At 43.4% G+C, this 13,189-nt stretch overlaps 1 protein-coding gene across 6 annotated transcripts in view; it reads left to right on the top strand.

Moving 5' to 3' along the window:
* The window catches only part of dnajc6 (DnaJ (Hsp40) homolog, subfamily C, member 6), a 67,029-nt gene that overhangs the window by 12,782 nt on the left and 41,058 nt on the right, over positions 1–13,189 (top strand). For 4 of the 6 annotated variants that reach the window (XM_042322364.1, XM_042322361.1, XM_042322363.1 and 1 more), the window contains one exon: positions 6,025–6,175. In XM_042322364.1, coding sequence (XP_042178298.1) covers positions 6,025–6,175 — 151 coding nt within the window. The remainder of the gene's footprint in view (positions 1–6,024; positions 6,176–13,189) is intronic. The other 2 variants (XM_042322365.1, XM_042322366.1) reach the window with 1 other exon arrangement.

Below are 13,189 nucleotides of genomic sequence, written 5' to 3'. Positions count from 1 at the left end.
GCTCGCAGTCGGTGTTGCAATTCATCCAAAAGGTGTTCGATGGGGTTGAGGTCAGAGCTCTGTGCTGGCCAGTCAAGTTCTTCCACACTGGCCTTGACAAACCATTTTTGTGTGGGCTTCGCTTTGTGCATGGGGGCATTGTCATGCTGAAACAGGAAAGGACCTTCCCCAAACTGTTGCTGCAAATGTGAAAGCACAGAATTGTCTGGCGAAGTAATAGGCCAAACATGCTCACAGAATGGGACCGCCGAGTGCTGCAACACGTAGTGTGTGAAACTCATCTGTCCTCGGTTGCAATACTCACTACCGAGTTCCAAACTGCCTATGGAAGCAACGTCAGCTTCGTCGGGAGCTTAATGAAATGGGTTTCCATGGCCGAGCTGCCGCACACAAGCCTAAGATCACCATGCGCAATGCCAAGCATCGGCTGGAGTGGTGTAATGGCTTGCCGCCATTGGACTCTGGAGCAGTGGAAACGCATTCTCTGGAGTGATGACTCACGCTTCACCATCTGGCAGTCCGACCGACTAATCTGGTTTTGGTGGATAACAGGAGAATGCTACCTGCTCAATGTAAGATGGTGCCGACAGACATGGAAGCTCTTCTAGCTCCTAAGCAACTTTGCAGTATTTAGTTTTTTTGTGTGTTATATCTTACATTATTAGCCCACAATGTTTTTTGTGTAATTACATACAGACGGAAATAAATCTTGGATATCAGAGCAGCGGTAACTCACCAGCATTATGACCAGGAATACGACTTTCCCGAATTGGATCCTTTGTTCGTACCCCGAGGGCAACTAAACTTATCCCAGAGGCTGCTCCAAGATGCTGCCGGCGGAGAAGAGGTATTCGGAATGCACTTCTAGTCTGACTCAGGAAACGTGCACACCATCCACCGCTTCCGAGGATATTACTTGCTAATGTTCAGTCTCTGGACAATAAAATAGACGAGCTCAGGCAGAGGAACTCCTTCCAGAGATACATCAGGGACTGTAACATACTCTGTTTCACCAAATCATGGCTCTCTCGGGATATACTGTCTCTGTCTATACAGCCAGCTGGGTTCTCAGTACATTGCGTAGACAGGAGTAAAGAACTCTCCGGGAAGAAGAAAGACGGTGGTGTATCTTTCATGATGAACTACTCATGGTGTGATTGTGATAACATACAGAAACTCAAGTCTTTTTGTTCACCCAAGCTAGAATACCTTACAATAAAATGCCAAACATGTTACCTCCCAAGATAATTATCTTTGGTAATAGTCGCAGCCGTGTATATTCCCCCTCAATCCGATACAACAACTGCCCTCAAGGAACTACACTGGACTTTATGCAAACTGGAAACCACAGAACTTGAGGCCGCATTTATTGTAGCTGGGGAAAATCAGATCACGACTCCATTTTGCTCCTCCCTTCCTAAAGGCAGAAACTCAAACAGGAAGTAACCATGCTCAGGTCTATTCTGGTCGGATGAAATGGAATCCATGCTTCAAGATTGTTTTATTCACGCGGACTGAGATATGTTCCGGGTAGCCTCTGAGAATAACATTGACATATACACGGACACGGTGACTGAGTTCATCAGGAAGTGTATAGCGGATGTTGTTCGCACTGTGACTGTTAAAACCTGCGCAAACCAGAAACCATAAATAGACGTACAGTTGAGGTTGGAAGTTTACATACACTTAGGTTGGAGCCATTAAAACTCGTTTTTCAACCACTCCACAAATTTCTTGTTAACAAACTATAGTTTTGGCAAGTCAGTTAGGACATCTACTTTGTGCATGACACAAATAATTTTCCCAACAATTGTTTACCGAATGATTATTTCACTTAGAATTCACTGTATCACAATTCTAGTGGGTCAGAAGTTTACATACACTAAGTTGACTGTGCCTTTAAACATCTTGGAAAAATCCAGAAAAGAATGTCCTGGCTTTAGAAGCTTCTGATAGGCTAATTGACATAATTTGAGTCAATTCGAGGTGTACTTGTGGATGTATTTCAAGGCCTACCTTCAAACTCAGTGCCTCTTTGCTTGGCATCATGGGAAAATCGAAAGAAAATCAGCCCAAAAAATGGTAGACCTCCACAAGTCTGGTTGATCCTTGGGAGCAATTTCCAAATGCCTGAAGGTACCACGTTCATCTGTACAAACAATTGTACGCAAGTATAAACACGCAGCCGTCATACCGCTCAGGAAGGAGACGCGTTCTGTCTCCTAGAGATTAACGTACTTTGGTGCGAAATGCGCAAATCAATCCCAGAACAACAGCAAAGGACCTTGTGAAGATGCTGGAGGAAACAGGTACAAAAGTATCTATATCCACAGTAAAATAAGTCCTATAATCGGCATAACCTGAAAGGCCAAGCAAGGAAGAAGCCACTGCTCCAAAACCGCCATAAGAAAAGCCAGACTACGGTTTGCAACTGCACATGGGGACAAAGATTGTACTTTTTTGGAGAAATGTCCTCTGGTCTGATGAAACAAAAAAATAACTGTTTGGCCATAATGACCATCGTTATGTTTGGAGGAAAAAGGGGGAGGCTTGCAAGCCAAAGAACACCATCCCAACCGTGAAGCACGGGGGTGGCAGCATCATGTTGTGGGAGGGCTTTGCTGCAGGAGGGACTGGTGCACTTCACAAAATAGATGGCATCATGAGAAAGTAAAATTATGTGGATACATTGAAGCAACATTACAAGACATCAGTCAGGAAGTTAAAGCGGGGTTGCAAATGGGTCTTCCAAATGGACAATGACCCCAAGTATACTTCCAAAGTTGTGGCAAAATGGCTTAAGGACAACAAAGTAAAGGTATTGGAGAGGCCATCACAAAGCCCTGACCTCAATCCTATATCAAATTTATGGGCAGAACTGAAAAAGCGTGTGCGAGCAAGGAAGCCTACAAACCTGACTCAGTTACACCAGCTCTGTCAGGAGGAATGGGCCAAACTTATTGTGGGAAGCTTGTGGAAGGCTACCCGAAATGTTTGACCCAAGTCAAACAATTTAAAGGCAATGTTACCAAATACTAATTGAGTGTATGTAAACTTCTGACCCTCTGGGATTGTGATGAAAGAAATAAAAGCTGAAATAAATAATTCTCTACTATTATTCTGACAGTTCACATTCTTAAAATAATTGGTGATCCTAACTGACCTAAGACAGGGAATTTAATAGGATTAAATGTCAGGAATTGTGAAAATCTGAGTTTAAATATATTTGGCTAAGGTGTATGTAAACTTCCGACTTCAGCTCTATGTGACAGGGTCTAGAGACAATAACGGATTACAAAGGGAAAACCAGCCATGTCGCGGACACATGTCTTGCTTAACTAGTACTAGAACACACCGTTAGAACTAAGAATTAGAATTCTATTACACCCTTAGAATTAGGAATTAGAACTTGATCATGCCCTTCATTTAGGATATAGAATGCTGCGTTTACTCAACTTGGCTTTAAACACAAGCATATTCAGGTGGAATTGGAAATTATTCTGCCTGTCAGATACCAGGCCTCTTAGGAGTGTTGGCAGTCTGAATTTAGAGTGAAGGAGAAGAGGGAGAGACATATTTCTGCATCATAAGTGTGTAGGAGAAGGTTAGCAATCTCTCTCATTTAGCAGTGGCGTTTCCCAATGAGATTGCTGAATGAATCCGGTCGACAGTCTCAAGTGCCTGTGTCTCGAAAAGAGGCTTGCTGGCTTTCACTCTCACTCTAACTGTGTGTGTCTGCGTGCGTGGATGCCTTTATGTGGTATGGTAAAGCTGTTTTCCCCACCCAACTATCCCCACCCCCACACACACACACTTTTATCAGGACATAAAGACAGCCCTCCATTTCAGTAGGAATTCCCACAAAATGTCCCTTTTACCATCATGATGGATCTGAGACTCCATTAAATGTGTTGCAATCAAGTCAAAGGAATGCAGTCAGTGCACACGCAGGTGCCTCCTAGATGCCAGAATGGAGCCCCTGCTCAGGCTTAATCACCCACTTGAAGCTCTCCTTTGCTTGATCGATAAGCTCTTAGATTTATATTGCTCTGTAAAGACCATAGAGCTACAGCACTTAATAACTACTGTCCAAGACCTTCTATAGAGGAACACTATGTGTGTTGATGCTCTGAGGCTTGTATTAGTGGTAGTAGTGATGGTGGTAGTTTTTATTTTTATTTAATAACCTTTATTTGTCAAGGAAATCCAAGCGAGATCAGGAGACCTCTTTTATAAAGGAGACCTGACCATGTCCTCCATCTCCAGATATGTACACCAACAATGGAGGAGTTCTGCTGACGGACATAGTGCAGGGCTGAGCTGGCAAGTAGTGATAATGGTAGTGGTAGTGGTGGTAGTGATAGTAGTAGTGGTGGTGGTAGTGATAGTAGTAGTGGTGGTGGTAGTGATAGTAGTGGTGGTAGTGGTGGTAGTGATAGTAGTGGTGGTAGTAGTGGTGTTAGTGATAGTAGTAGTGGTGTTAGTGATAGTAGTGGTGGTGTTAGTGATAGTAGTGGTGGTGGTAGTGATAGTAGTGGTAGTGGTGGTAGTGATAGCAGTAGTGGTGGTGGTAGTGATAGTAGTAGTGGTGGTAGTGATAGTAGTAGTGGTGGTGGTAGTGAAAGTAGTAGTGGTGGTGGTAGTATTCGTAGTGGTGGTAGTGATAGTAGTAGTGGTGGTGGTAGTGATAGTAGTAGTGTTGGTGGTAGTGATAGTAGTAGTGGTGGTAGTGATAGTAGTAGTGGTGGTAATAGTGATAGTAGTAGTGGTGGTGGTAGTAGTGGTAGTGGTGGTAGTGATAGAAGTAGTGGTGGTGGTAGTAGTGGTAGTAGTGGTGGTGGTAGTGATAGTAGTAGTGGTGGTGGTAGTGATAGTAGTAGTGGTGGTAATAGTGATAGTAGTAGTGGTGGTGGTAGTAGTGGTAGTGGTGGTAGTGATAGTAGTAGTGGTGGTGGTAGTAGTGGTAGTAGTGGTGGTGGTAGTGATAGTAGTAGTGGTGGTGGTAGTGATAGTAGTAGTGGTGGCGGTAGTGGTAGTAGTAGTGGTGGTGGTAGTGATAGTAGTAGTGGTGGTGGTAGTGATAGTAGTAGTGGTGGTGGTAGTGATAGTAGTAGTGGTGGTAGTGGTAGTGGTGGTAGTGATAGCAGTTGTGGTAGTGATAGTAGTAGTGGTGGTGGTAGTAGTGGTGATAGTGATAGTAGTGGTGGTGGTAGTGATAGTAGTGGTGGTGGTAGTGATAGTAGTAGTGGTGGTGGTAGTGATAGTAGTAGTGGTGGTGGTGGTGGTGGTAGTGATAGTAGTAGTGGTGGTGGTAGTAGTGGTGGTAGTGATAGTAGTAGTGGTGGTAGTAGTGGTGGTAGTGATAGTAGTGGTGGCGGTAGTGATAGTAGTAGTGGTGGTGGTAGTGATAGTAGTAGTGGTGGTGGTGGTAGTAGTGGTAGTGGTGGTAGTGATAGTAGTAGTGGTGGTAGTGATAGTAGTGGTGGTGGTGGTAGTGATAGTAGTAGTGGTGGTGTTAGTGATAGTAGTGGTGGTGGTGGTAGTGGTAGTGATAGTAGTGGTGGTGGTGGTAATAGTTGTGGTGGTGGAGGTAGCGGCTGTGGTAGCTCGGTGCCATGTGCTTTGTACAGATGGATGGGATGGGGAAGGGAGGAGTGTGCTTAGACCAGGTTGCTGAGTCAGACATAGGACTTGGGTGAGGTCCAAGATGAGCGCTTTCTCTTGAAGTAGCACAGTACCACAGTTGACTGCAGCTCTCTCTCTCTCTCTCTCTCTCTCTCTCGCTCTCTAACTTTAACAGTTTATCAGTCCAGGTAGTGTGCTTGTTACTGTATATGTTGTATGTTGTCTCTGTGCCCATGTTGTTGTATTTGTTTGTCTGTGCTGTACTGCAAATAGTGTGTCTCTACATGTCTGTCTCCATCTGTCTCCTTTCCGTCTGTCTGTCTCTGTCTGTCTCTGTCTGTCTCCGTCTACATTTTCAGTGTGTTTCTGTGTGTTTCTCCTTTCATTCTTAATTTTAAGGTCCTCCATCTCCAGATATGGACGCAAACTATGGCGGAGGCCTGCTGGACATGGTGAAGGGCGGAGCCGGCAAATTCTTCAGCAACTTCAAGGATAACCTGAAGGACACTCTAAAGGACACCTCCACCAAAGTCATGCACCAGGTGGCCACGTAAGTCCCAACAACCACCCCCATCCCCTTACCCGTACCTTTCCTGACCCCAGAACACTACATATCCCCTGACTCTGGCAAAGGGAATATGTTGTGACTGTGCCCCACATTGGAGCTCCTTGGCTGGGGTAAATTGACGTGCCCTTGCCCCTGCCAATAGCTCTGTTATAGCTAATCTCCCCATATGAAAAAATACTATAATGTATACTATGGTAGGAATACTATAGTATCCACTGTAGTGTTTTTGCTGACTGAAGACCTCCTTTACAAGGGAGACCTGACTTAGGTGTATGTCCGTTTATACTATAGTATAAATAATGTAGTATAAAAAAAAGAGTAGTATATACTATAGTAATGAATATAGTGTTTTTGGAGACGGTAGTATTTCATGTAGTGTTTTTGTGGACATGACTAGTATTTACTGTAGTAAATCTTGGATCATTGCTATTCTAGTGTTTTTGTGGACATGACTGTATTATTTAATGTCATGTTTTTGTGGACATGACTGTAGTATTTACTAAAGTGTTTTTGTTTTCTTATGTTTCGCACTTGAAGTAGAGGCTTTCTTCTTCAGGAAGCCAACAGGAGAAATACTAAAAGAGCAAATGTTCCATAACCTGTAGGTAGGTAGGACTGGGTTCTGAATGGAGAGTTCATAGCTTCTGCTCTTTTTGTATAACCATAGGGAATACAATAATGGCCTATACTTGGCATGTAGGTTTCTCATTGGGAAATGGTGGAGGGAAAAGTGCAAATTTAAATACTGTCGTATAGTTATTTTTGTTGTTGTGTTTTTGTAGATATTTATGTAGTATTTACTACAGATTCTTTTGTAGAGAATGCTGAAGTATTTACTATACTATTCTTCAGAATACTACAAAATTAAATACGAAGTACTACAGTCGTGGCCAAAAGTTTTGAGAATGACACAAATATTAATTTCCAAAGTTTGCTGCTTCAGTGTCTCTAGATATTTTTGTCAGATGTTACTATGGAATACTGAAGTATAATTACAAGCATTTCATAAGTGTCAAAAGGCTTTTATTGACAATACATGAAGTTGATGCAAAGAGTCAATATTTGCAGTGTTGACCCTTCTTTTTCAAGACCTCTGCAATCCGCCCTGGCATGATGTCAATTAACTTCTGGGCCACATCCTGACTGATGGCAGCCCATTCTTGCATTATCAATGCTTGGAGTTTGTCAGAATTTGTGGGTTTCTGTTTGTCCACCCACCTCTTGAGGATTGACCACAAGTTCCCAATGGGATTAAGGTCTGGGGTGTTTCCTGGCCATGGACCCAAAATATCGACGTTTTGTTCCCCGAGCCACTTAGTTATCACTTTTGCCTTATGGCAAGGTGCTCCATCATGCTGGAAAAGGAATTATTCGTCACCAAACTGTTCCTGGATGGTTGGGAGAAGTTGTTCTCGGAGGATGTGTTGGTACCATTCTTTATTCATGGTGTTCTTAGACAAAATTGTGAGTGAGCCCACTCCCTTGGCTGAGAAGCAACCCCAAACATGAATGGTCTCAGGATAATTTACTGTTGGCATGACACAGGACTGATGGCAGCGCTCACCTTGTCTTCTCCGGACAAGCTTTTTTCCGGATGCCCCAAACATCGGAAAAGTGATTCATCAGAGAAAATGACTTTACCCCAGTCCTCAGCAGTCCAATCCCTGTACCTTTTGCAGAATATCAGTCTGTCCCTGATGTTTTTCCTGGAGAGAAGTGGCTTCTTTGCTGCCCTTCTTGACACCTGCCTGCTGCCATTCCTGAGCAAGCTCTGTACGGGTGGTGCCCCGATCCCGCAGCTGAATCAACTTTATGAGACAGTCCTGGCGCTTGCTGGACTTTCTTGGGCGCCCTGAAGCCTTCTTCGCAACAATTGAACCGCTCTCCTTGAAGTTCTTGATGATCCGATAAATGGTTGATTTAGTTGCAATCTTTCTGGCAGCAATATCCTTGCCTGTGAAGCCCTTTTTGTACAAAGCAATGATCACGGCACATGTTTCCTTGCAGGAAACCATGGTTGACAGAGGAAGAACAATAATTGCAAGCACCACCCTCCTTTTGAAGCTTCCAGTCTGTTGTTCGAACTCAATCAGTAATCTCCAGCCTTGTCCTCGTCAACACTCATACCTGTGTTAACGAGAGAATCATTGACATGATGTCAGCTGGTCCTTTTGTGGCAGGGTTGAAATGCAGTGGAAATGTTTTTTGGGGATTCAGTTCATTTGCATGGCAAAGTGGCACTCTGCAATTAATTTGTTCACTCTTCATAACATGCCGGAGTATACGTAAATTGCCATCATAGAAACTGAGGCAGCAGACTTTGTGAAAATTAATATTTGTGTAATTCTCAAAACTTTTGGCCACGACTGTACACATGACCGAGAGATTCTACAGTGTGTAGTATAGTATTCTACAGTATACTACAGTTTACTTGTAACGGTTCTCTTGAGGTGAGGGAGAGTCGGACCAAAATGCAGCGTTGTGATGATTCATGTTTGTTTAATAAAGGAAAAACTATACATGAAATAAACTACAAAATAATGAAATGTGAAAACCTAAACAGTCCTATCTGGTGCAAACACAGAGACAGGAACAATCACCCACAAACACACAGTGAAACCCAGGCTACCTAAATATGATTCTCAATCAGAGACAACTAATGACACCTGCCTCTGATTGAGAACCATACTAGGCCGAAACATAGAAATACCCAAATCATAGAAAAACAAACATAGACTGCCCACCCCAACTCACGCCCTGACCATACCAAACAATGACAAAACAAAGGAAATAAAGGTCAGAACGTGACATTACTACAGAATTCTATATTAAGTACATTAGTATTCTATAGTAAACTGAAGTATTTTTTTATGTGGGTCCATGCAATGGTTTCTTTTGGCTAAGGCTAGAAATATCACTGCCTCCCCTCCCACCCAAGTCTGACCCAAGTATGGTTCCCATGCTAGACTGACTCATAGGGCGGTAAATTAGATTACAATGTTTTTTTTTACTGACCATTGCCAGCCAGTACTTTTTAAACATGCAAAAAAATAGTTTTTTTGTTGAAAAGGCAAGCTGTCTACTTATGGGAGATATACAGCTGGTGGGAGTTGTAGTTCATGTGTGTAGTTCTAATGAAACGGTTGGAACTTTTCGGCATTGTGCTTCTTCTTGGCCGTCAAATTAGTTTAATACCGGCATATGGTAGGTAAATTCACTCTGAAACACGTATACATTTTAATATACAGTGTATCTTAAATGACCATGTTTTTATGACTTTGACGATGCAAATGTGAGGTTTGTTCTTAGCCTACAAAACGAGGATCCAGGAAGTGCCACTTTCTTACCGTATAGCGCTCTGAGACTGGGCCTAGTAGCGCTCTGTGTGCCTGCTGGGCTCTAGTATGAGAGGAGGAGACTGTTTTCACCCAGGTGAGATCTTTACATGTCATCCCTTGGTTGCCAGGGTTCCTTGAGCTGTGAAACATGGAATGGAGTAACAATTCCCGGGCTGATTACACATGGTTTTATACACAGAGATACACCGCTATGGTTCTACCGTTACATTACAGCAACAATGAGATAACACTTTAGACTATATTGCCACTGTGATACACTTAAGCAATAAGGCATGAGGGGCTGTGGTATGTGGCTACGCGTTGTGTCGTGCCAAGAACAGCCCTTAGCCTTGGTATATTGGCCATATACCATAAAGCCCGAGGTGCCTCATTGCTATTATAACCTGGTTACCAACCTAATTAGAGTAATACAAATAAATGCTTTGTCATACCTACGGTATACAGTCTGATATACCACGGCTGTCAGCCAATCAGCATTCATGGCTCGAACCACCCAGTTTATAAGTATTCTTTGAACTGTATCTGTGATAAAATATTAGCTAATCAGATAGCTGATATAATAGACTAGAGGGAAAACAGATGAGTGGAGGAAGAGAAGGGGAGGAACAGTAGAAGGGGTGTACAGGGATGAAGGACAGGCAGGGGAGAGGAATGAGGGAGAGAGAGGCTGTCGAGTTTGGCACCGCTGGGTCCTGAGAGAGAGTATTTCTGCGCAGGCGTCTTCACCAGACAAACCCTGTACTGTCAGCAGGTCTCTTGAGACTCACGCCTTGTCCACACACTCTCTTTAACACTGCCATACACACACACACACACTCTCACACACACACACACACACACACACACACACACACACACACACACACACACACACACACACACACACACACACACACACACACACCTCTGGACCCTTTGGAACAGTGTAATTCACAGAGCAGGGACTGGGCAGAGATAGGGCACATTGATTCAGTGTGTCGATCACAATTTTCTGCTGATAAGATTGTTTCTGGCCTAGTCTCGTCTTGTCTCCTCCCTTCTCCCATCCTTTGCAGTGGTGGAAAAAGTACCCAATTGTCATACTTGAGTAAAATAAACATACCTTAATAGAAAATGACTCAAGAGAAAGTCACCCTCAAGTTTCATGATTAAAAGTAAATGTATGAATCATTTCTAAGTCCTTACATAAAGCATACCAGACTGCACCGTTTTCTTGTTTTTTAGCCAGTAGCACACTCCAACTCTGAAGACACTTCCTGACGGGCCGCCTCCAGGTGGTAAGGGTAGGCAACAACAGCTCTGCTGGTATCTACCCCCAAGCCATAAGACTCCTGAACATCTCGTCAAATGGCTACCCAGACTATTCAACTAAGAGCTTGAAGTATCTTTTGGTATCTGCATTTTCACATTTACCGTTTGACCATTTAGCAGACGTTGTTGCTGTTTGGCCGGCTACTTGCAAATGTATTTTTGTATGTCAAAATACAAAATACATGTATTGTAATTAAATACATAAAAAATATGCTTTTTTAGTTTATTATGATCTTTGTGGTATTTTCTATTAGCATTTTCAGATTTTTGCCCTTCCCTGGTCATGATGAGGTCATATTGAAACCTGGGGAGTCACATGACCCCATCGTGGCCTGGGTTGAGCTAGGGTTATCTAGGTGACCGATATAAACGGGATGATAAGTGGGAGACCGGTTCAGAGGAGAGCTGTAATGCAATGGCCAACGGGGGTTTAACCCACTTACAGTGGTTTGCTTTGCTGTGTTGTGACCACACTGCTGAGTGTGTGAGGTATTGCCACAGGAGACTCACTTACTGTTAGAGCACAGGTCTAATGTCTCTAATGTAATACAGCCAAGGGCAGCTGTAGCTCTCCTGGCCTAATGCATACTTGTGTTTTTGTGTGTACCTGGCAGGGCACAGAATACAGTAGCCTATGCACCTTTGTATGTGTAAATCGACCTCACCTCTCTTACCCTCACCAAGATACTATCAAGTCTGTTTAGTGTCTACTGTAATGATCTGCTTCACAAGGGGAGTCAGGGGGCACACACTCCAGCATCCAGTCAGAGGCTGCTAATCTGCATCGCTATAGCACCGCTGGCCTCATGCGTCGATGCATCACAACACCTGCTTCTCCTGCTAAAATTGCCTGGGCTGGATCTGCAGTCCTGAAGCCATCAGTGGCGGTCGGTGCCGTTTTAAGATGAGGGATGGACAATGAGGGACAATTCTTTTTTTTAATGAGCATGGCCTTATTTCTATTACAGCAAGCATATTGGATCACTGTCATTCATATTCCATTCACTCAGCTCAATGTAACATCAATAGGTTAAGCTACTACATGATACTCAAATTTTCCCAATACCCATCATGAGGTTGCAACATCCTAGCCTAGAAATCAACGTTTACAACGTAGGTGCATACATTTGAGTAGTCAAGGTCACAGACACATTCAATACCGCCTTGCACACACTTGCCTGCATCTAGCTGATCTAGGATGTAATAATTATTCCAACAGTTGCAAATGAGAGATTCTGTTTCGTTCCATTAGTTTCCATTTTAAGAAATGTTTTTCAAGAGAATCGTTGGAATGAATACACCCCTGGTCACAAGCAAACATAGTTCACTTTCATAGCAGCCACATACAAACCGCATGATTACTTTGCTCATTGATGACACCATTGACGACACCATTCTGTATACATCTGGCCCTTCCTTGGAAACTGTGTTAACAAACCTTCAAACAAGCTTCAATGCCATACAACACTCCTTCCGTGGCCTCCAACTGCTCTTAAATGCTCGTAAAACTAAATGCATGCTCTTCAACCAATTGCTGCCTGCACTCGCCCGCCTGCCTAGCATCACTACTCTGGACAGTTCTGACTTAGAATATGTGGACAACTATAAATACCTAGGCATCTGGTTAGACTGTAAACTCTCCTTCCAGACTCACATTAAGCATCTCCAATCCAAAATTAAATCTAGAATCTGCTTCCTATTTCGCAAAACAAAGGATCCTTCACTCATGCTGCCAAACTTACCCTTGTAAAACTGACTATCCTACCGGTCCTTGACTTCGGCGATGTCATTTACAAAATAGCCTCCAACACTCCACTCAGCAAATTGGATGAAGTCTATCACAATGCCATCCGTTTTGTCAACAAAGCCCCATATACTACCCACCACTGCGACCTGTATTCTTTCGTTGGCTGTTCCTCGCGACATATTTGTCGCCAAACCCACAGGCACCAGGTCATCTATAAGTCTTTGTTAGGTAAAGCCCCACCTTATCTCAGCAAACTGGTTGCCATAGCAGCACCCACCCTTAGCACACGCTTGAGCAGGTATATTTCACTGGTCATCCCCAAAGCCAACACCCCCTTTGGCCGCCTTTCCTTCCAGTTCTCTGCTGCCAATGACTGGAACGAATTGCAAAAATCACTGAAGCTGGAAATCTCCCTCACTAACTTTAAGCGTCAGCTGTCAGAGCAGCTTACCGATCACTGTACCTGTACACAGCCCATCTGTATATAGCAGACCCAACTACCTCAACCTCATATTGTTATTTATTTTTTTGCTCTTTTGCAACCCAGTATCTCTACTTGCACATTATCATCTGCACATC

Source organism: Oncorhynchus tshawytscha, linkage group LG05 (genome assembly GCF_018296145.1).
Source record: "Oncorhynchus tshawytscha isolate Ot180627B linkage group LG05, Otsh_v2.0, whole genome shotgun sequence".
Classification (NCBI taxonomy): Eukaryota; Metazoa; Chordata; class Actinopteri; order Salmoniformes; family Salmonidae; genus Oncorhynchus; species Oncorhynchus tshawytscha.
The sequence above is the reverse complement of the archived record's forward strand: the minus strand, read 5'-3'. Positions and strand labels throughout refer to the sequence as shown.